Source organism: Sciurus carolinensis, chromosome 1, assembly GCF_902686445.1.
Source record: "Sciurus carolinensis chromosome 1, mSciCar1.2, whole genome shotgun sequence".
In the NCBI taxonomy this organism is placed as follows: domain Eukaryota; kingdom Metazoa; phylum Chordata; class Mammalia; order Rodentia; family Sciuridae; genus Sciurus; species Sciurus carolinensis.
Genome location: NC_062213.1, coordinates 61,337,973 through 61,363,169, shown reverse-complemented (window position 1 = coordinate 61,363,169; position 25,197 = coordinate 61,337,973). Strand labels below are relative to the sequence as shown.

Here is a 25,197-nt window from a genome sequence, read left to right as displayed (position 1 = left end):
TCCTCACTTGCAGATAAGGAAACCAGGGGCATGAATTAGGGATGGATTCACAAGCATTCAGGACCATAGCCAGAATTCCATCCATATTTACAGTGACTACTGATGAATGCAGTATTCTGTAGGTTGGCTCTTTTCTCCTCCTCTTGTAAATCAGATCCCTAGAGAGACTATTCCAGAATACTGAAGTCCTTTTTTTCAGTACCTCTGGGTGAGAGAGAGGTGCTGGACACACAGGTAATTCTTAGACCTGGAACAATCAAATGCAGTCTGATGAATGGTCAGACAGAGGGGCAGAATATGCCACGTCTGCAGTCACCTACTGAGTTGGAAAGACCAGGCTACACAACTTTCCACAGCAGGGGAGGGTTGCAAATGGCACTCAGTGCCTGGGGAGTTTGCTTGCCACGACTCTTGAGAAATAGCTACTGCATGGAAAGGGCATGTAGAACAGTTTCCAGATTTCCCAACCACGCAGGCTTCACCCCAGCTTTGGCTGAGGCCCTCAAAACGTGTGGTTTGGATTCGAATCTGGAATCAATACTCTCTCTAGCACCCCGTACTTCCCCCTGCCTACTTCAGAGGCCTGTTTTGTGCCCTCTTTAGAATTTGCTAGGAGACTGTTTAAGTTGGTAAATGTGCTAAAACTTGGAGGTAATAACTGTGCATTATTTATATGGGGGTTTCTAGTATCTTAGTCTCCACAGGATTGACAGACTCAGGAATTCAAAGGCACCATGACAGCTCCCTGGGAGACGATTTTATGCCACACAGGCAGCCTGCACCTACCATGGCTTCAAAAGGAGCACGGTAGCTGCAACAGCAAGTTGATTCAACTTCCCACTGTGCCTAACCTCCCAGAGTGTGTTTAAGCAGTGGGGGCCATAGCAACATATTAATTTATTTGGGGCACAATGGTCAAAAAAAACTTTAATTAAGTGAAAAGAAAACCACACAGGAGGGAGATTTACTTCAACTTTGAGTATTCCTTAAAAATAGGAGCCGTCTTAAAACCCCGGGTGAGGCACTAATCCAGTTACTGAAGGCATTAGGCAATGAATCTTATTTTGCTAAATTATTTGAAAGGCCCAGGATAAAAGAAATAGTGGAGCAATATAACTACCTTCTGCCATGTGGCTTCTTTGGGCAATTTTTTCATTTTTATTAATTTTTCAGCAGATCTCTCACCACCACCACCACCACAAAAACAAACAAAAAAGTCCACAAAAGACAGTAATGTACTCACAAAGGAAACACACCTCCAACTTTATTAATAACCAATTTCTTTTTATTAGAGCTGATACAGTTGTGAAAACTGTACATTATACATTTTGGTTTCAAGGATTATAAATAAAGGAACTCACAGGTAGGGAGTTCTTTTTCACAGCAAGAAACTTTTTAAATAAACAAAGTCATGTTTTATTAAGTACATTGGCAGACTTCATGTGCTGTCCAAAATGTAGAGTACAGTATAACAACCCATTAGAAAGAGCCTTCATGTAAAATACAGCTGGGCACATTTTAGAAAAATACCAACAATTTGAGCTTTGTTTTAAAAAAGCTTATAAATCATACATATATTTATAAATGGAACAAACATGCTCACTTTATAAACATATCCTTTAGTTATCTGTTACCCATTATCTCCAAAGCATTACACGTTTTAAATAAACACTTAATAAGATTAAATATTTTATTTTCTTAAAAAAATCAGCTTTCCCAGCATAAAGGAGCTACAGGGTTAGGAAGGAGCAGTGAGTGCTGAGACCGACACAGGAAACTTAAACGTTTGTTCTTGGGTAAAAACGTACTTTCCTAAATTGAAAAGTCAAAGCAAAATGTAAAAAATAAATATACAAGTTGTAATTTTTCATTTGCTCTCTTTCTGCCTTCTTCTTTATTCCATATTGGTCACACCCAGGAGTCTCAACATATTGTACTTCTGCAAAAAACACCACTGGGTTACTACCCTGCAGGTGACAAAGCATGCAGCCCACACCTGTGCTACTGTGGGAACTACGTGAACTGTCTCTTCTGCACTGAGAAGGTAGCTAGTAAGGTAAAAAGAATCTGATTAAGCCATGCAAATCATGAAAGTCTTTACAAAGTGCTCCCCCTCCAAACTTAATGTCTTAAAGAGATTTAACATACCTTTCCTCCCCTGATTTCTTTTTTTAATAATTACTTTTATAAAGACTATGTAGGTTCTCTAAGCATGCTTGAGTAATAAAGGATAAATTATAAAACAGCAAAAAAATCAGAGTATGTCAGAATAACAAAGGACTGCAAAAGACAAATATTTAAAATAAAAATGTCTTAACTCTTTAACATTTGAAATGAAATTACAAAAGGACTTTTGAAAAACACAAAAGGCAGAAAATTGAGAAGCAGTGATTTTTAACAAGGTTTTATGCTCTACCTGAATGTATTCAACAAAAAATTAAGTTGGAAAAAAAAAGAGAGAAGAGCAGTTATTAATAGCATCTTGCTTAACTTTCATGGGAATTAACATAGCCACTGACAAGATTTTATTTGGTTGTAAAGTACGTCAGCAATGAAACTGAATCCTTTAAACACTGAATACTGCAATCCATGCAACATTTTGACTATACTTCTTAGAATTCTGTTGTCTTTCAGCTCTTAAAATTTAGCACCTCCTAAGTGCATAAATAATTTATCTTAGTAATGTTAAAAATATTTAAATTATTTCTTTGGAAGGTATAATGCCTTCAGATTGCTAAATTTTAAAGATAAATAGCCTTTTATAGGTTTCAGAAGAATAAATGACATAAAAAATGATGTATTGCTATCAAAATAAACACATTTTCCACTAGCATTTTGTCGTTTCTTTTCCTTGAGATGCAACATGTGTGTTCCGTCCAGCCAGGACCGCAGGTGGTAGGTGACTGTACATCATATTTAAATAAACAGCAAAAATGAGCAGAGTCGTGCACAAGCAAACGAAACGTTCTCTCCCAGAACATTCCAGGAGATGTTAAAGCAGCAGGTCATGGCATAAGACTGGTGAGTGATGCTGCTACCTATTTCTTCTAATGAGATAGGAGTGAATGTTGGAACCTCGTCCACAGCAACACAATCCTCCGACCGCATTCCTCGGGCAGTCGTTTCCCCAGCTCCCTACTAAAAACGTCAGATGGTAAAATAGTAAGGCAGCTGTTGACTTCCATCAAAAAAAAAAAAAAAAAAAAAAAATGCAGCTCCATACATTTCCAGTTTAGTCACACTCTGCTAGGACAGATGGAGTAGCCAATGCCAAGAACTTCGCCGGATGGGGCTGCTTCAGCAGATTTTAAAAAAGAATTATTAAGTTTTGTTCTCCAACATGGCTGTGTGCTTCAGCTCCCAGAGGACCCCAAAGCCACAAAGCATTCCCAGGGGAACTGAACAAGTCCTCTGGCTGAATTTTCCAAGTGTCATCTCTCTCGCGATCCCATCCTAATTCCAAGCCTCCTTGCCTGTGTCTGAGTCTGACTGGGGTGTGCCATTTAAAGGGCTGACGACACCACGGCAGAGGACTGTGGCTAACACCACTAGTTGTCATGACTTCACTGAAGGGTCAAAACAGTTACAGCATTAAGTAACTATGTTGAATCACATTCAGGCACAGCCAAAATAAAGTGAAGGACAATATGTCATTGTTTAAAAAAAAAAGTGCAAACTTGAATATGAGAATAGAATGTTATTTACTGTAATTCAGTAGAGAAATTAAGGCTATTCTTACCTTTCCTAATTCCAATCAAGTTAGAAAGTGAACAAAAAGAATGGCCAACCCGATATTCAACAGCATGACAAGGACAATCATGACTGAATTAGGACCCTGGAAGTGAAACAGAACAAAACAAGCATGATGTTTTCATGTTCATATGGATGTACTGCCAGAACACATTGCCAAAACCAACTACCCCAAATATAAGGAAACGAACATGGCTGCAGTCACTAAGGCATGGATGGGGATGTAGCTCCAAAAGGTGTGAAATAAAAATAGCCAGGCTACGTGTAGCTGGAGCTGTTGCTGAACTCTCACTTAAAAATGAATCCAGTCTTACTAATTAAAAAAAAAAAAAGTAAACAGCAGTAGATCAGTAGAGGAAACAAGATGGGGAGGAAGGAAAGGGAAGGAAGTACTGGGGACTGAACTGGAGCTAATTATATTCCATATATTTATGTCAAAGTAATCCTGATGTTATATATAGCTAATATGAACCAATAAAAAAATGAATCCAGTCTTGAATCAGGTTAAAAATGTTTTTGATAATAATCTGCTCTATTTACCTCAAGAGAGTGCACAACACTCTGGGTTGAGACAGTTCACCTGATGGGGGCTGGGGCTGGTGGACATTGGATATGCATTTGTGGTTAGATCCATTCTAACCACAAAAGTGGAAGAGTATGTCCTCCTCAAGGCAGTTAGAAAAGGAGAGTAAAATCTGAGGATAATGAAGTCTCCAAGGAAAAATTCAGGAAAAACTGAAAATGAGATTCTTTAACTGCTGCTTTTTCCTGGTCCTCTTTTGGGATTCTACCTTCTTCAGTAAGTAAACACTGTAAGCGGGAAGCAGAATACTTTCAGAAGTTATTCTTACAGGTCTAACTTTTCACTTCTCTAATCACAACCATACCATACCAGAAATAAAGTTATATTTAACAGACTGCAGAATTCTATTTTGATGACCTAGAGTACCTGATATCCTGAGGCCCTGAGACTTTGTTAACTTGTTTAAACAAACAGGCCTCTCAGGGCCCATGTGCTCAGGACTGGCCCTCGGAGAGGCCACCTTCATTAGAAAGGCGCGATACTGGTGTTTACTATTAAAATAGTGTCTAATTCCTAAATAGCATGAAAGTGTTCCAAACTGGTCTTAAGAGGCAGATAAGATAGGTAACTTTACTATTCTTATTTTATAGACGAGGAAGCATTTGGACTCTATTTGGATATCAAACAAGACCAGATTAACAAGACAACAATGTTGTCGAGGCTTCAAATGTACTTCCGGTAAGGAAGATTGGACAGTCACTGGTAGAGTGTTTTCTCTCAGGGCCCTGGGCTTAGGTCACAGGTTACTTCCTGAAGCAGCTCTCCTTGCCCTGGCCTATACCTCCCTGCTAGAGCCCTGTTCTTTCTTTTGCTGTTGTCACATTTTATTGTCATCTATTGTTGCACTTCATGCTCCCACCTGGACCCCGAACTTCACGCAGGTCTCACTGGTTCATCACCTTGTACCTAGTGCCTGACCCATGGGGGCACCCAATTCACTGGGGCAACCAGTATTTAATGAGACCCAGCACCTTCCCAGGTGGTGTGGTTGAACAAAACAGATTCAATTGTTGATCAAAGGACACCTGAGTAATGAGTAAAATGGGAGGGGAAATAAAACAAGGTGCCCTTGACAGAGGGACTACCAAGAAGAAAACTTCCTGTTCTTAAGCCCCAAGTAAATGGGAGGAAAATAGGTTTTCATAACGCCAGGCCAGAGGGCTAAGCATTTCTAAGTAGATTATTTTTTGCTTATTCTTCACATGAGATCATTAGTTCCATTTTACAGAGCTTCAAGAGGGTAAATCTTGCCTAGGGTTCCTCAGCCCATTTGAATGAGTTACATAGGTAGACCTAAACCTCAACCTGTCCACTTGCAGCTCCAGGCTCTTTTTCTACATCCTTATTAAAGCCCTGGGCCATGGTTTAAAAGCAATTTCCCACCAAGTTCTTTAATATCACATTTTCATCTATGTCCTGTAATTTCCATAGTATCAAACAAGCATCAAATCTTGCTAAGGACCAACTGCTCTTTTGGAAGAGTTGTATTCTAAATTCACAGGAGAGTCCTAACCTACACAACATTTCACAAAATTTCTCAGGGCTTAGAACACAGAAATAATGTAGGAAACTCCTACAACTCTGACAATAATTAAAATGATCTTTCAACATCACAACCCAGGATAAAAGTTAAGGAAATGCCACTACTGCTGTATAATTGAGTTGATGTTTGTTCATGAGTGGGATCATTTCAACTCTTTTGGGCCAGTTTAATTTGTAATTCTCAAAGATTACTTGGTGATAAGAAAGATGAGGGAAAATATACTTGATCTGAAAAATACAATGTAGAGTTCAGCATTCTAAGTGGACCCAGGAAAAGTAGAATCAACACAGAAGGTGACCTTCAGGAAAGCCAACTTTAAAAGTTTAAGGTAGGAGCTGCAGATGAGCATCAGTGATAGAGCACTTGCCTAGCATGCATGAGGCCCAGATTTGATCCTTAGCACTCCCCCAAAGTTATGATTATTTGAATCTTTAATGTTCATTCTATAATTCCTTACAAGATTCTGTGAATTTATTCATCCCTTGTGAATTGGTTAGTATTTTGGGTTTGAATAATATCTTGGGGTGAATTTAGTTCCTGCCTTCAAGTTTTGGCCCACATCTCATTGTACTGATAATCTGGATTCCATGAATAATGATTAAATGCTTTAGCCAGAATGAAAAATACATAAATATGCATTTTTCAGAATACACACATATATATTTATCCTGGATATATTCTAACACACACATACGTATTTTATCCTATCAGTAAAGCTCCATTTATAAAACTATTTTTAAAGATGACTCAGTGAAGATGAGAGTAATCCAGTCATGAGAGGTTCAAACAACCACCAGGTGAAAAATGAAAATCTGGGACACTATGTTTAGATATCAAGCTGTGACCTCGGTGTTCTTCAGATACCTAGGCAGGCCATGGGGTGAAAAGTTTTAAGGTGAAGGCTCATAAATATGACTGTGCTGGTCAGTTGTAGCTTAAAATAGCAAAATGGAAAAAAAAAAAAGTCTTGCTTTTCAAGACCGACTGGGACAGGTGTAATGGAAGCTGCAGCAGTGGGCAAAGTGTAAGTCCAGATTAGGAGAAAGAAGGCTGTTATAAAAGAGGTGGTCGAAATATGGAAAGGAATTATAGCTCAGGACATGGAAATTTTTCATTAAGAGGCAATCATTCGGAGCTGAAGTTGTGGCTCAGTGGTAGCGCCACTGATTAGCGTGTGCGAGGCACTGGGTTGGATCTTCTGCACAACATAAAAATAAAACAAAGGTATTGTGTCCATCTACAACTAAAACTGTTTTTTGAAAAAAGAATGACAACATTCACATTTAAAACTGTGAGAAATTTTCTGCTGGTATCAGGATTTATTTACATAAAACCTAAAACTTCCCTAACTAAAATCCTATGCAAAAAGCAAAATTTAATTTAGTATTAATAGCAAAACTCGGTTACAAGAACTTTTTTTTTTTTTTTTGGTGAGATTCAAACTTGATCTATAGGGTTGCTTTAAGTTTTGCATAAATTCAGAAGAAAGATCAGGTACTCTCAAAACCAACTTAGAGGGCTGGGGAGATAGCTCATCTGGTAGAGTGCTTGCCTTGCATGCACAAGGCCCTGAGTTTGATCCCCAGTACCGCAAAAAAAAAAAAAAACAAACTTAGAAGCTGATCATGGTAATGGCTAAGAAAAAGTACAGTCAGCTTTCAGATAGGTGGAGATTCCTGATTGCAGGACTCTTCACTTGTTGCCTTGTAATAAGGCTCTAAAGACAGTTCTTCTGGCTCTTACCACAGTCACCATGTTGCAAAACCCTATATGAATATCCATATCATGTAGGATGTGAGCTCCCGGATATAAGCCCATAGGTAACCACGCTCATATGTACCACAAGTTTCCTAAGGTTGCAGAGCCTCCCTTCTCCTGCCTCACACTCAAGTTGTTAATTTGCTCTAAGTGTTAGTTTGTGTCCTAGAAGGTTTTCTGTATTTCTGGGAGATCAACATCCAGGGTGATCCTGAGGATGCATCCAGTCCATTAGAATATTTAGGAATTATTTACATTTCGACCAGTCCACTGTTGAAATGAAACATAGTAAAAGGCAATGCTTTCTGAGCACTCTGTGCTCAGCACTGTGCTAAGAACTTTGTGTTAACTCTAACAATTTAACCCTTTAATGGTGAGATAGGGACATATGAGGAAACCAAGGCACAAGAGTAGTTGCCCAGAGTTAAACAGCAGGAAAGCAGCAGAGCTGAGATATGAACCCAGGGGTTTCAAATCCATGCTCTTAGCCACTAGGCAGTACTGACTCAATCATGTAAGCTGGTTGACTATAAAATCCCAGATTCAGGTTGGTCATCATTATGATTTAGATATGAGGTGTCCTTCAAAAGCTCATGTGTGGGACAATGCAAGAAAATTTAGAGGCAAAATGATTGCGTTATGAGAGCTCTAACCTCATCAGTGTGTTAACCCACTTATCTGGATCAATTGGGTGGTACCTGTAGGCAGGTACGTAGTGGCTGGAGGAGGTGGATTCCTGGGAACGTGCTTTGGGGTTGATATTTTGTCTCTAGTGAGCAGAGCTCTCTTTGCTTCCGGCTGCCATGTCCTGAGATGCTTTCCTCCTCTATACCCTTCTGGGCCCAGAGCTATAGAGTTGGCCATTTATGGATTGAGACCTCTGAAACTGTAAGCCTCAGATAAACTTTTCCTCCTCTCATTGTTCTCATTGGGTGTTTGGTCACAGTGACTAAAGCTGACTAAAACAGTCATCCACCCTACAAATGGAGATTCCGACTCAAGTTGAAGCCTACAAAGAGGATTAACTGATTTGTTCTGGGTTCCCCTCAAATGTTAGCTTTAGTGTGAATGTTTCTATAAATTTTAAATTTATAAGCTTCCAACTTACACAATGTCTTCTTCTCAAAATTTTATGTAATCGTCCACAGTTTAAAAGGCCACTCTTGTAATGATGGTGTTACTTCTTAACTCTTGGAAGAGATGGTTATCAGGACCATGAATGAAAGCTTTCTGTCATCATGAAGAAGATAACATTTTCACACAAAGGTGCTGAGTGACTTCCTGTTCTGTCACCCTCATACACAGGGGCAGCCTGAAGCCTGGGAGGCTGCAGAACTGCTAGGCCCCCTCTCTCCCTGGGGTGTGAACAGGAACCCTCAAGACTGATCTCTGTATATAGAGGATGCCTGGCCAAATCCAAGAACCATGATTCCTCACATAAGTAGAACAGATGCTTTTCCTAAATAAGGACGTTGTGAAGTCACCAAATATACCTACAGTCCTGCTTCACAGAAGATGCTTGCAGGTAAGAACTAGGTAACTCAACAGGTTTTTAAAAAAATTTTTTTTTAAACCACAGTCTAACGAACAGGACATCGAGGCATATGCTTCCCATAAAGAGTTATGGAAGTCCACTGAACACACTATTAGATATGCAAAGGTATAAGTTTGAAGGCCTGGTGCTCTTTGAATTTCCCCCCTATAAATCAGATAATACTGATCTATCTATCTAGAACTAGATATATATTCTATTTCCTTATTCTATCTCATGGATATACATGAGAGAAATGATTATTACATTTAACAAACTCAGCACTGATAATAGTAACTTAATATCAGAATACTGACAAATCAATGTTGAACATTTTAAAAATGAATGCTTATTGAACAGCCAGAATCTCATAATATTAGCTTATTCTGAAAACCTCCATGGAGGTTGACTCCTGGATAATCCAGTTAATCTGATTAATTCATACTGAGCTCATTTAAAAGTTGAGAATTTGGGGGAAAAAAGACAGCCAGTGTTTCATAGACATTAGCAAAAGAGATATGAGAAATTTCAAGTATAAGTTAATTCAAAAGATGAATTTTGATAGTTTAATCCTATGACTAATTGGAACAGATAAAACTGGGATACCAATGGTTGTACTATAATCTTATTGGCCAAGACACTAGTCTACATCACTATGCACATGTCTCTGACATAACTAGTACATATCAGGGGAGCTGTGGCTTATTCCCTAGTTACATTTAGGACCCATCACTTGGTCCCAAAGGTATGTGAATAGGTACCAGGTCAAAAAAAAATTTTTTTTAAATAAATAATTACTTAGCTTCAGGTTAATATAAATTCTACAGAATTTGATAACATACTAATTCCACATATTATTCAACAAATCCAATATGAAGAAGTACAGGCATTTATCATTAACGCGAATAATAAATAAAAGTTTGAGACTCAAACATTTATTTGAGTCTCATAGATACTAATAACTAGTATCTACCAGAAAACTGAAATTGTCAAGAACATTCACATTCTGAAGTTGGAAGACCAAAGTCATTCTCTTAAACTACTGAAAAAAAAAAAAAAAAAAAGAAAAAAAGAAAAAAAAGAATTCTCTTTTGGGGGAAAAAAAATGTTCTTGCTGCAGAGCCTGGTTCATTAAGTAAAACCCAAGCTAAACATTTATGAGAAGAATTCACGATACTAGAAGTGATTTTTTTTTGTGTAAAGATGCTGGCCATGGTGGGGGTCAAGGGAGGGTTCAGAACTACTTCCGAGCGCTCTGAGAGGGAAAGGCATAATTCCCTTCTAGAAGTCAGAGCACAAGCCACCAGGAAGTTCACCAAGCTCTGCCAGAGGCTTGCTGGAACGTGAGGTGGTCCTGGGCTGGTCAGGTCTCAACTGCCTGAATGTGTCTAAGGTAGGCACCTGAACTTGCTGCCTGGGGAGCTCTTGCTGTCTCAAGCTACAAAGGTGTTATACTCTAAATAACCCTGGGTCCTGAGGACCTCTGAAAGCTCAGGCGTTATCAAGATGCGCAGCACTCTCTGTGCCTCCCTGAATGAACCAAAGGGGAGGAAGAAAAAGAAAATACTTGTGGCGAGACTTACTGAATTGGCTTCTTTTTCCAAAGGGCACGAATCGTTGCTTGCTGGATTCTTTGGTATAGCAAGTTCAGACTTCTTAGCTTTTGGCTCAGCTTTGCTTTCTTTGGCAACTGGTTTTGTCACAGGTTTGGGGGGACTCCACTTGTTGGGCGATGGCTTGTGCACCAGTGCTGAGGAAGACTGGCTTGCTCCATCATCGTCCTCCACATGTTCTGGAGGGTGCTGGGGGGCATTCAGTTTCACATAGTAGCCGTGATACTGAGAATGCAGCTCCCCGTTACTGGGGTTGGGGATGTGGTGGCGGCCAGAGTACTTGGACTGGGGCACGATGGCTCCGACCTCCTTTGAGGGAGCCTTTGACATCAAGGGCTTATTGACGACAGCTGTCACCTGCTCGTCAGCCATACTCCTTTTATCTTGATTGAGTCTGGCCCCGGAGCTGGGGTTTTGCTTCTTCATGGACTTTGGGGAGGAAGGTTGGGGAGAGTGGCTCTGTTTGGGACTTGCCTCTGGAGACCCGGGGGGTGTCGTGCCTTTGCGATAAAAATGAGGAGATTCCTTTGGGGTAGGTGGCTTTTCCGGTAACTTTTCTTCTGGATTTTCTTTAGCATCTACACCTTCCTGAAATCTTTGTTTGATGTAATCAGGGCCTGGGAAAAAAGAAAAAAAAATAAAAGAAAAATAAGGTATAAAGTCTCATATATCAGGTTTCTCTACAGTTTTTTGATAAATGAGATTAAAAGTTTTTCCCTTTAAATCTATTTACAAGGCTTTGACTAAGCATGAGTACACTTTATTCTCCAGGGAAAGAGACTGTTTATTACTGAAAGGGTGCTTTTAGGACAATACATTGTTATTTGTCCTATTTTGATAATCATAAAAGTCAACCAATTCTGATTTCCCTAATAATTGTTTTTTAAAAATATTTTTAGTTGTAGATGGACACAATATCTTTATTTTATATGTATATATAAATACACATACATTTCTTTTTTAGCTGTTGATGGACCTTTATTTTATTCATTTATTTATATGTGGTGCTGAGAATCAAACCCATGTCTCACACATGGCAAGCATTCTACCACTAAGCCACAACCCCAGCCCTGTGACTTCCCTAATAATTGTTCTTCTGTATCTGTAGAACATAGAGGTGAAATTCATGTTGGTAGAGGAACACCATAATTAACCTGCTTATCCAAATTTGCACTGTATAGTTACAAGATAAAAAGCATATTCTTATATAAAGAAATGACTCTATTTGAAAATTTTAAGTATCCATATTGTAAAAGAATCCTTGTAGATAACTGCATATTGGAATGACATGTCATCAAAGGATTACTAAAACTTTCTAGTTGGGGACAACGTCTGTGGTTTAGGATGTGCTATACAAACCACTTCCAGGTTATCCATTCACAGCTGTGACAAACAGATTTGTATTAGTCGTGTTCTGCAGGTGTACAAGTCAAGGCAAGGCAGTTGTCTTTGATGCTACAGACTAAGCATTTTTAGCCTCAGGATTTTTTTTTTCTATTTTTTTGGTGCTGGGGATTGAACCCAGGGCCTTATGCATGTGAGGCAAGCACGCTACCCACTGAGCTATATCCCCAGCCATGGCCTCAGCATTTTTATTTACTTTATATACTTCATGATTGTAACAATCATGTTATTTTCTATGAACAGAAAAACATTCATTTTTTAAAAAGTGCATTTTTATGGGGAGTAAGACGTAAAGCGGAGTACACCACAAGATGGTACAGGCCGAGAGCACTTAAGGATGCCTATGGTCCCAAGGGGAGCAGCTTAGGGACCCTGGGTCACCTCTCCAAGGCAACACCCTCCTTCTGGGCATGTTAGGTCTCTGCCTCTCCCCAGCCCCCAGTCACGTGCATTCTTTGGCTACTACTCCTTCCAGCTGCTTTCCGTTGCATGAGGTGAGGTCAAGGTCACACACAACGTGGCTGGCCACCTTTGTAAATGTGCAGGAGCTGACGAACCATCTCTCAGTCTGTAAGGGGGGAAGTCATCCACTCTGACTTGCTTCGAGGGCACTGATCAGCTCCTGCCAACTCCACAGTCCTGAGTCTTGTTCATCCTCCTTCCTGCCGCCAACCCCACCCTCACTCCAAGCTAGCAAAGATTTACAGAGGGCTAAAGAACAATTATCCTTACTTGTTAAAAATACATGTTACACACTTAATATGCTTAACTGTTCTTCCCATGGTGGTCTGAGTAATAAGTTAATGTATTAAATTGCTATTTATTATGCAAGGCATTTTCCAAAACATAAAGCCCCATCAAAAACTTAGGAAGTAGCTGCTGTCATCCCCATTTTACTGATGTAGTAACAGCCTTAGCAGTTAAAGACTTGAAGTCATGTAGCTCCTGCGTAGCCTTTAAGGTAAAATATAATGCAACATATGACAGAACATTTTTAAAGCCAGAAATGAGATTTCCTGAGAATGCACAAATATAGGTTGCACCAAGGTTCCAACCAACAGCATTATCACAATTTCTGTCTTTTGATGGAAATTTTCCCACCCCTTGGAATTTAAATTTCCCAATTCTATTAACATCACTTGTCAATAACTGAGATTTCCTTTCCAAATTTGGTAAGCATCCCTGACCCCATTTTTGTGATGCTCTACCACTGTGCCACATCCCCAGCCCTTCTGAGGCAGGGTCTCCCCAGTTACCCAGGCTGGTCTTGAACTCTTCATCCTCCTGTCTCAACCACCATCATGGAGATTACAAGTACACACCACCAGGCTTGGTCAACTGTCCTCTTTTAAAAATTGTCAACGGTCTTTTAACTCCTCCATCAAAGATGGCATTATGAGTTCCTAGCCCAGCAAGAGGTATTGCTTAGATGAAGAGGGGCAAATGTAATAGGTGCAAAGGATGACAACTTTGTTCTTGAATTCTTCCTTGGTGCTGCATCCTGGACACAGCACTGAGGGAAGGAGGAAGCACTGTAAGCACAAGAGGTTATAATGTTCCCCATCAGCAGACTCGGTCCTGCTTTTTACATTTCTTCATTTATTTTTGGTGCTTGGGATCAAATCCAGGACCTCACACATGCTTAGCATCAGCTCAACACGGAGCTGCACTCCCAGCCTTCGTCCCTATCTTTTAAAGTTCACAAGGTCATTCATACTGGTCCTTTAGGGAGAAGCCCCTTGTGATTCTACTGAAGATTTACTTTTACAATCCCTCATCTTCTGTGGTAAAGTACATTTCCCTGAGAGTCCAACAGAGTGTGTTACTCACAAATTTTCCCCTCATCCCTTCGTCCAAAATGTCATCTTTATTTGTGCTTCACTGTCATTCAATTTTATAGTATTACTGAACCTACCCATCTAGGTCTGGTAGTGAATGTATGGTGCAAAGATAATTAAAATAGTCCAGACTCATGGAGCTGATGAAATTTTAATTTAAACCACATAACACTGAACCAATTACACAAATGACTAAGTGCTTATAATGTCTTTAAAGGGTAAGTGCAGAAGTTATATTGGCAAAAATTGCCAATATCTATCTCAAGATGTAGGTACATTAAATGTTAATGTTTAACTTAATTACACAGAGAAAAATGTAGAAAAAAAAACAGTAGATGATGGAAAACATTATTAGTTATGCATTCTTAAAGTTGGAAGGAAAAGGTAAAGAGACAACTGAACTGTGAGAGAGATGTCAAAAGGCCTATGTGTTTCATTCTGAAGATGTGACTGTGACAGTGCAGCTTACAAACTTAGGATTTATCCCTGTGACCTTTGGCCTCACCTGCATTTACTCTGGAAAGGAGATGAGCAGCAGAAATGGGAGTTGCTCTGAGTTCCCCAACCAAAGAGCTGCCAGCTAAGGAGGAGACTGAGGAAACTCTAACAACTACAAGAGGCTGTTTACTGGGAGACACTTAGGCAATTCAGTTACACTGGTTCAAGAAAAATAATTTTTTTTTAGTGTCAATGGACCTTTATTTCATTTATTTATTTATATGTGGTGCTGAGAATTGAACCCAGTGCCTCACATGTGCCAGGCAAGTGTTCTACCAATGAGCCACAACCCTGGCCCTGAAAAAGTAAGTTTTTCAAGATAGCACATTTGGTTATACTTTAATTAACTGAAAAACTCCTATAAAACTTGAATATTACATATTATGTATTACATATGTGTGTTACTTAGCTTTTGCATCAATGTGACCAAAATTCCTGTCAAGAACAACTTAGAGGGAAAGTATTTGGGGCTCATGGTTTCAAGGTCTCAGTCCATAGATGACCATCTCTATTGCTCTGGGTTCAAGGTGAGATAGCACATGACGGTGAAAGGAGAAGGCCCAGCAGAGAAAAGCTGTTCAGCTCATGGAGGAATCAGGAAGCAGGGAGAGGGCAAGAGAAAGGGGCCTTAGGGAAGATGCACCTTTCCAAGGCACACCGTGGGTGACCTACCTGCTCCATCCACATACCACCTGCCCACAGTTACTACCTAGTTATTCAAACTAGGATGGACTGATTAGGTTACAGTTCTCTTAATCCACTCACTTTACCTCTAAACAAGGGCTTCTGGCGGAACTCATTATACCCAACCCATAACGACATGCTTTTTATAAAGAGTAAACAGAATTTTTCCCACCTTTTGACTTCTACTATACTTTTAGTAACAGGCCAAGTTGAAGATGATTTGTCCATTCAAGGAATTTGCATTAATGGGTTTATGAAGCTAAAAGCTAAATTCTGGACTCCTTTGAATGTATTTCTTATTATGTTTATTAACTCTCAAACACCAGTCTGATCACTCTTTCAACTTCAGAAGTCTGGTGTGGTGCAGTTTTTTTGTCCCAAGTGCATGAGGAAAAGAATGTCTTATATGATTACTTTTGCCTACTATTCTGAGTTTTTCAGGTATATCCACCCAGATTCATCAACAGGGCTTTGATGATACTCCAAATATGTTGAGCTCAAAGAATCGAGGATAGCCTGGTGTGGTGGCACACACTTGTAATCCCAGTTGTATTGCCACACCTGTAATCTCAGAAGGCTGAGGCAGGAATGTTCCAAGTTTGAGGGCAACCTGGGCAATCAGACCCTGTCTCCAAAAAAATAAAAATGGCTGTAGAAGTAGCTCAGAGGTAGGGCACTCCTGGGTTCAATCCATGGTGCTACCACCATGACAAAAAAAAGAATTTACCAGAACAATAAAAGTATATTTTAACATCAAATTTTAGATTAAAAAAATGCCTAGCTTTCTTATTCTTTTGAAAATGGCTAAAGAAATCACCAACTCCCATTGGCTCCTATATTTGCTGCCAGCAGAGGCATCTGAGGTGCTATCCCCAGAGATTCTGATTTCATAAGTACAAATCAAAGCCCCAGAAATCTTAATTTCGACTAATGCTCCAGATGATTTTCTTTTTTGGGGGGGATGCCAAGGATTAAACTCAGGGGCACTTGACCACTAAGCCACATCCCCAGCCCTGTTTTGTATTTTCTTTAGAAACAGGATCTCATTGAGTTGCTTAGCACTTCACTTTTGCTGAGGCTGGCCTTGAACTTGCAATCCTCCTCTGTCAGCCTCCTGAGCTGCTGGGATTACAAGTGTGTGCCATGGTACCCAGTCCCAGATGATTCTAATATACCCAGTCACAGGTGTTTGAGAGGATGCAAAAAATTCACATTTACTTAATGTGGACCTAACACTAGCCTCACATGACTACATCCAGTTGAAAATGGTACCAAAGTGGCACAGTCATGTGACAGTTGGCCAAACAATAAGGATATACAGCTAGGTTTTCCAGAGGAAGATGGAATGCATTTTAAACAAGACATTTAATATAATGCAGAGGACAGAAGTTTTTCCTGGAAGCCTTTTCTTGGAAGGCACATGCTGTGCCTGCTACTTGTCCTGTGTGGTAGTGTGTGTTAGCAATGCAGTGCCAGCAACATAAAGCTGATGAGATGCAGCAGTTCATTAAGAGGACTAGCCAGAATGCCTCCAGGGAGGGCAATTATGACAAGTACCGATGCAGTCAGCATTTTTTAAGTTACTTGGGTTTTTACAGACACTATTTATGAATTCTAAAGGATTTGTCCCAACTGACGATTCAAATTGGGAAGTGGTCAGATGCAGGTCACCTGCTCAGTGACATGCTACACAATATGAAATAAGTCAGCACACCACCTGCCGACACTGGAAGGTAAGTTGTCATGGTTGGCACAAAGGTTGTGTACAATGGCAGATGGTGGCAGCAGGGAATCCAGTTTGAACTTCAGAGGTGAGCCATCGTGAGCTGGCTATGGGCAGGAGCAGCACCATGAAAAGTCCCCAAAGCAAATGTCTACAAGGGCAGTGCCCATAGCAAATGCTGTGTAGTGACAGAAGTCATTAAACAGACATTAGGCATTTTCTCAGGAGACTCTCAATCAATCAAAGAGGACCAGACTGAACAACTCTAAAAAGATAATATAACTAGTAGCAGGACCACTTTTGTTCCATCCTTTCCTATAGGACCTTACAGTCCCATCTGTAACCATGCCACAATGTCTGTGACCACAGCCCTGTAAGCTGTGGGACATCTATTCTGGTGCCCTGCTCTGGGCTGACTTAATGCATATTTGGTGAAACTGAATATATGGGAATGAATATGTGGTAAGAATAACCAGCAAACTTAAGAATTACTAACTTCATGTGTACTAGTGGATCATCTGGTTTCCTTTTTTCATAAAAACTATGCATCCAGAATTTTAGGTTTGGACGGTAAGCTTAGAAGCTATCTGTTTCTGGATGCTTGCTTTTTCTTAACCCAAAATAGGACAGATCAATGATAGACACAGGCAATTATGTTTTTAAAGACTTCTAACTCTTACTGGAAATGCAAGCTTTGTTAAAACTGGTCCATAATAATCTACACTACAGGCTTCTCTTTTACCTTAAATAATGAGTGTACTCTGTGTGTGAGCACAACCTGTTTAAACAGGGCAGTAAGCATGTTGCCTAAGGAAGTGGGCTACTTGTTTCCCAAAGGGGCTCAAAGTAATACGTTCACCACATTCTGGGACAGTGATTCAATTACTTTGACCCATGCCCAGCTCGGTTGATACATAAAACAATTTTTATATCCTATTTAATATAACTTGCAATTAAGAACAAAACAAGAATCTTGATGGGGAATAAACAAACTATAGGACAAAGAGTCCCAGGTATAGTTTCCCAAATTGCCCCTATTCTCCAACCCCTTTATCTTCTTGGTGATCACCCTCCAAACCTTTATCTCAGTCTTCCTGGTTTAGGAACATGATTTTATCAGCACAACCATGGCTTGGGGCAGACTCCCATTACCACAGCTCCCAAGACTGATGTATAATACTGAAAAGCCCATTCATTAGTTTACAGCAAGCTCTCCCTGTTGACAAAGCTTAATCAAAATTAGTTACTGGTGAATGAGGAATGGGGACAAGGAGCATGAGATGAATCAATGACCTAATGGCATCAAGCTGAGCTGGCTTGATGCAGCCATCTCCTGGGTCAGGAAGATCTTGCCAAGACAGCCATACACTACTGGCTACACTTCCCTGCATCCTTCCTCCCCAACATCCTTGCCAGTGCAACTACAAAGATCCCAGGTTTGGCTCAGGCTTCTCCTCTGGACAGGGTTTGGATGGATACTGCCAATTTTTGCCTCTGCGACTCACTTTTCTTCTCTACTTCCTTGGGTTACCAATTCTTTCTGGAGGTGTTTTCATATGCCCAGTCATATTAGGAGGAAATCCTGCAGTTCTTAAAGCCACGCTATCACTGCAGATCATCTGACCTATCTCTGTGCAGTATCATGGCTCATTTTCAAGTTTAACCCCCAGGGAGCAAAATTCTGAGTTCTTGGGGGTGACTCACTATGTATGTCACTTACACTTATGGCAATTCAGGTTTCGCTGTGTCAACGTAATTATCTATACATACCCTCACATATATCCATTTGTATGCTTTTTCATTATAAGAACTTAACTCTTTGAAAATGTCCCATATGGCCGTTTCCCCCAGCATTTTTAACTGATCTATAGAAGAATAATATTTTGAACGAAAGCCACAAGATTTAATGAGGATGACTGAAAACACTGACAGATCCTGAAAAACTGACTTAACATGATAAGTGTCCAAAATATAAGCTATGACAGACATCCTTTTTCTCAGGGCTTATAGCTTCTAGGCATGGTAAACAATGGAAATATTTATGTCTGAGATATGTAAATTCAATGAGCAGCCTGACTTAGAAGTCCTTCAAAGCCTTTCAGCAAATGTCTATGTGATTTGGTCACTCTAAACGCAGAGTGGAAAGCATGAGTTAAGGCCCTTGAGAAGATCTGTAATGCTCAGTACAGAAAGGGCCTTCTCTCCAGTGGCTGCAGGAAGTGCTGGCAGTAGGTCAAAGGGGAATTGCAGCCTTTCCCAGAGCTCTGGTCGCCAAGAGACCCACCGTCATCTCATGCTCCTGGGATGTATTCATTACTGACTTGCTTATATGAGGCTGTTTTAGCTAAGAAGGGGTGGAATTACATTTTCCCACAATATTTCTTTCCCCTCAAATGCTTTTACACCATAAAAGGCCTTTAAAACCATTCAGGCTGGAAAACTGAGATGATCTTCCATATCATTTCCCTCTTGCTCACACCTAGCAGAACTCTCGAGGGACCCCATTCCCCAGCAGGATTAACAACCTCCAAGACTCGGTGTCTGCAGACAACAATAGTAAGTTTGTTTGCTTTCAAAGCAGCCCAAGACCAGTGTCTCCTCACTGTCCAGCTTCTACCATGGCAGCACCCTGGGGAGACCAGAACATCCCTTTGGTTTGCCGGGAGCTCTTACCTCCTGGACAGGCTAATTCACCAAAGTACTTGCACACTGGGGAAGAGTGAACAAAACAGTTGATTCCAGTACTATCTATCAGTACTGGAAGAGGAAATCAAAGGGACCTTTCCCAACAAAATATAAATATGTATATAGGACTCAAATCTACCCAAAGACTTCCAAGAGATGCACATGAGAGAAAACACCCGTATCAGTGGTTGCCTCTATGTTGGCCTAGAGCTCTTGGAGAATTCACTCTGTGACAGTAGTACCTAATGTTTCTGCATCCACCTGGGTCCCTCTGTAGACTTTCTTATATAAAAACAACTGAGTCTTCTTAACCTGGCCCTTTACTGTCTTTTTTCTTTGTAAGAAACAACAACAATGAAATAAAACAACAAAAAACAAAAGAAGACATACCCCCAAATCTGCAGGTCACTTTTTTTTTTTACTACTCTATCCTTTATTAAAGCCAAGTTTCTAGATTTTCTATGACTCTTGCCATTCACTTACTTTATACACTGGGACTCAGAGATGCCCCTGGGTCTAATGTCTCACCCTCAGCAGAACCACAAGCAAACTAAACACCAACACTGCTCAGGGGGCTGGGCTAGGGATGGGGTGATATGCAACTTGACTGATGTAATAAAAACCAACGTGTGGAATTCTTTACCATGAAAATATAAATTTTAATAGAAATTTAGAACATTTGACCTCCTCACCTAAAAATGTTTATCTCTGAAAACAATCACTAGAAAGATGCTGCATATAAAACAATAGAGACACATACATTCAAAGACATAGCTATTTTGAAAACACAAAACCCTTCTAGTGTATTATAAAAAGGAATGGAAACAGCCTACCAGGAAACTACTGGGAAGTGAGTTAAATTTAAACTTACTGCAAATATTTGTTGTTTGCTATTTTATGATATTTGAGAGGCAGGTGATCAAGATGAACTTTTTTTAAGGTTGTCACTTTCAATTTCTTCCATTACGACATGCATTTCCCCCCTTAATCTATTAGGATTAGTCTAACTTCAAATGGTTACCAACTAACAACACTCCTCTGAGCTTCAGTTTGGGTACCAAAAAAAAAAAAAAAACAAACAAAAACCCCATAGTACTCACTGGTTCTTCTTCTACTGCTGATGCCACTATGGTAGGTACCTCTGAATCTGGGGATATTTGTGATGGAAAGTGCAACTGTCGCTAAAACAATTTTTCCTAAGTCAGATACTTTCAGATTCCTGTCTTGTTTAGAGATCTTGGCTCAAACTTGGGGGGCATGTGTGGCTGGGAGTGCAGAGGCAGGCAGGGACAAAGCCCCCAAATCTCTCTGAAAACCTGAGGGGATATTTGTTACTTAATATACACTCCGACTTACTTGCAGTATTACTGAGATTCATTGAACACAGACCTTTGATGTGACAAAGGAAAAGGAAATAAAAGAAAATCAAAGCTAGTGCTTCAATATCTCCCATCAAAGGAGAAGGTTTTACCTGGTTGGTAGAAATCAGGTGACAGCTCCCTGGCTACAGCTCTCGCGATGTCACACTCCTGGCGGGCGGCCAGCGCAGCCTGGTCAGCAGCGTCGGCTTTCGCTCTTGCATGTGCAGTCCTACATGGGGTACAAAAGGGCCAGTCAGCAAAAATGGCTCCTTATTAATTACATGTGGATAAGCAAGCATCCAGCCAAGAAAAGAAATGTTAATTATGATCATAGTCTGGCACCTGCAATACCAAGTTTTAGTGTCCTATCCCTGTGAGATTTCAATGAAAACAAGAGATGAAGGTACCTGTAAATCACCTTTGTTCTTTCAGGGAAAATAAAGCAGAGTGGGGCCTGTGTAGCCTGATGTTAAGCCTGGTTGTCAAAACTTACTGGATCAAGTCTGTTGACTGTGCTTGGCATTACCCACCCTGGAACTATGGAAAGTAGCACTTCAGCATATGATTTAGTAGTGTTTGTGGACTGAATTCCTGTAGTAGAATCAATGTAAAAGTTTGATTAAGGAACATCTGTTAAAGTGGCTTTTGTGGGGGAAATTAGAAAAACTATAATTGGTACTCTTTACCAATGTCCATGGCTTAAAAACTCTCACATGGCCAATTTCAGGTGACCAGCGTAAAGCTACAAGGTGTGTTGCTGGGAGATGTACACTACCGTCTCCCATCTGCCTACTCGGCAGGGTTACCAAAGAGCCCACTTAGTTGACTTTTAAGTAAGTTTCCTGAATGAAATAAAAATGACAATGGGGCAGAGCTGACAAAAACAAAATGGATCTCTTGGTCTTCCATCCCCTCCCTGGCCTTTCCACGCTCCCCAAAACCTCTACTCCTTCCAGAGGGCTAGGGCAAGGCAGAAGGCAGCAGGGAAAGCACTGGGCTTCTTAGAGCAAGACAGGAAATGGATGTCTACCAGTCCCAGCAGAGAGGATGTGGAGGTCAGACAGAGAACCAGGGGTTGTCCACTTCCAAAGAGGCAGACCTTGTCTAGGTAGTCTTTAGATGGCGATTACGGGTGCCTATTTTGTGTAAGCGTTTAAAGTTTCTATCATATTTTATTAGCAGTAGGCAGGGCTATAAATAGCTAATAGTAAAAGCTGAATGGAAGTCTGACAGAAGTACGTGCACATCTCTCAGAGACAACAGAGAAGGGAAGAGTTGGGAAATGGCCCTGTGCAGCTGGTCTTCAGGGAGAAACACAGCTGACAACTGCTGATGCCAAGAGATCCAACTCACAGAGATGCACGATCAGAGGAAAAACAGGAGGATGGGGCCAGCCTGAGATCACTGGCAGGAGACTCCATCCTCAACCTACTTTCTCCAACTCCCTCTTCTCATCCTGGGCGCTCATGGTGTCCACTTCTCTTCTACTTAGGACCCAGCTGAGCCTGGAGGCTTGACGTACTAGAATGGAAGCTTCATGAAGAGTGGGAGTTTTGATGTTCGGTCCTCTGCTATAAATCCCAATGCCATGCACAGAACACCATCTGACACACTACTTGGGGTCTCTTTATGATAAAGAAATGAATGACGCTTCCTTAGAACAGCTGGATGGTTACTTACAAATAAATGGAATGACAAAACCATACAGACAATAAAAGGGACAGTGGGTGCCAGGAGTTCAGAGTACAAGTGGGAAAAGGGGGAACCAGTGGAGCGGAGAGATGCATGACATTAGGCATTTGTCAACACCCACAGAGAGCACAACATGGAGAGTGGACGCCAATGTGAATGACAGGCTCGAATGCTAACGTATCAATACTGGCTCATCAGTTGTACCAAATGCACTCAATAATGCAAGACAAGGGAAGGTGCATGTGGGCCTTGGTGGGGTGAAGAAGCAGATGGGCACTCTTTGTACTTTCTGCTCAATTTTCTAGTAACAAAAACTGGTCGAAAAAAATGGAATCTATTAATTAAAAATGAGTGGATCAAATTCTAAGCCATCGAAACAGTTATTTCCAAATCATGCAGGATATTTCTGATTACTTCTGTCTACAGGGTATCCTAAAACACAAAATGGAAACAAAATCAAGAGGCTAAGAGAACGTCTTCCTAAGCAACCACTGTAGAAACCGGTTGCATGGCGCCATCCTTGATGGTAGGAGAGGCTTTGTTCTGTGTGCTGTGTCTGAGAGTCAGGGGATGCACTCTGTTAATGTTCTTTCAGCTTCTCAGAATTTTTCCCAGAATGATTTTCCATTTTATCTGCTATTCTTAGCTAGAGCCTAATTATGTCTAGGTATCATAATTAATGAAGCCATAAGAGTACAGCGATGCTGCGTTATAATGTAGTCCGCTAGCCCTTCAATGATAATTCTACAAAATTCAAAAATAACCACTTACTCTGTTACAATTGCAATACGCCATCATACACTCAAATAAGATGGTAGTATTATCTCCATCACTCTTGACAATAAGCTAAACTGGAGTACAGATAAATACAGCTTACCCTTCTGCAAATACAATTTGGAAGCACAGCGTCAGGGGAGTCTCATTTGCCACTTTTTTACTTATTCTTTCCCGTAAGACTGAACTGAGAGGATCTTCCTGTCTAGCCCAACTCTACACATTAGTATTACTGCACAGCCTGTCAAAACCACATCCAAACCTGAACCCAGAAGTCTGCTCAAGAGCTTTTGGTGAACCTAATATTGAGGTGTGGAACAGAACAGGAGCTCCGAGTTTGTTGTTACCATCAGTCACACGTGCCCACGGCTACTGGCATGTCTAGCTTTCACCCAGGAATAATCTGGACTTGCCTCTGGCTCACGTTAGTGAATTCATGTATTCAAATCCCAGGCCCAGTTCCAGAGCTGCACACGACCCCTTTAATCAGCCAGCTGGTACAGACATGCCATTGTTCCTGGGGTGCAGGATCAGGCGGGGCAGTCTGCAGAGATCAGCTGAAACTACTCAGTGGGATGCCTTCCTGCTGCAGCTGGTTACAAGGAAAACATACGTGCACCAAAGGAGCATAGAGCCCAAGACACATTTCATTCATTCAAAAGATGACAATTATAAGTTTTAAGCCTTTTAAGAATCTCTACATACTATTATCACATATGCTTCTCCTGCTGAATGCAGTAAAAGTAACTGGAAGCAATTTCATGAGGCATCAGTTACTGACTTTTAGGGTTATAATTTTACAAATAAGCCAAAGTTTTAACTGGTGGAGAGTTACGACATTTGGGTGAAGCCATGAGAATGGTGAATGATGCTGATATAGAGCCTTATGATTTTCGCCCAGGCACCAGCCCTGCTGAGGTCAGATGTAAACAGACACACCAGAAACTGAGACTTCTTAATGCCAGGCATCATTGCTTAGAGTTAAGAACATAACTACAAATTATTTTTCTAGGACCAAAACAATGCTTCATAACCTCTCAGTCCACCTTACTTGGAAGTAGTTTTCTCAATCTTTTTTTTTTTTTTTTTTGCACTTTTACCCCTGACATTTAATTTTTCTTAAACATAACAATGCTTTTATAAAAAGCATATTCAACCGAACACTGAACATGCCCCACATACGCTCCTCCTCTGGCTAAGGAACATGCTGCACAAGGTCCTTAAATATCTACTCGGACTTTCAGTTTTTAATATCTCCTATGTCTACTCCAGGACAGCTGCTGAAGATTTTAATCTAGAATGTACCACAATTCTGCTAAAGGTAAAACTGTACCTGACATTTACAAAGTTTGCTACTTCTACTTTTTATACATTCTTGTTTCAACAATAAACTGCTTCAAAAGTATGCTGATTTAGAGGCTGGAAGTTTAGCTCAGTGGTAAAAGCTTGCCAGCAAATGTGAGGCCCTGAGTTCAATCCCCAGTGACATAAAGACATGCACAGATTTTGATGTCTTTTTAAAATGTTGTGTGTATTAAGTCAAAGATAGTTTACTGATCCAACTCTTGAAACTTGATGATAGACGCTATCCTTTAATTGGTTCAGTGTCTGTTGTTGTGATTTGCTTTGACAACCAAGTATTTAAAGCAAATTATTAGCAAATTTAAAAATAAGAGCAATTGGTATATAGCATGAGAAAACCCAAATCTCAATTGATGGCAATACCACTCTTCCAGTTGCTCAAGCCAAAACCCTTTGAG

At 40.4% G+C, this 25,197-nt stretch overlaps 1 protein-coding gene across 4 annotated transcripts in view; it reads right to left on the bottom strand.

Annotated features, from left to right (window-relative positions):
* Positions 1-1,234: 1,234 nt before the first annotated feature.
* The window catches only part of Jph1 (junctophilin 1), a 76,620-nt gene continuing 52,657 nt past the window's right edge, over positions 1,235-25,197 (bottom strand). The window contains exons 3-6 of one of the 4 annotated variants that reach the window (XM_047518261.1): positions 21,082-21,200; positions 10,749-11,395; positions 3,740-3,835; positions 1,235-3,138 (exon numbers count right to left, since the gene is read on the bottom strand). In XM_047518261.1, the coding sequence (XP_047374217.1) occupies positions 3,755-3,835; positions 10,749-11,395; positions 21,082-21,200 (847 nt within the window). In that variant the 3' untranslated portion in view covers positions 1,235-3,138; positions 3,740-3,754. Of the gene's footprint in view, positions 3,139-3,192; positions 3,567-3,739; positions 3,836-10,748; positions 11,396-21,081; positions 21,201-25,197 lie in introns of those variants that run through there. The other 3 variants (XM_047518267.1, XM_047518275.1, XM_047518285.1) reach the window with 3 other exon arrangements.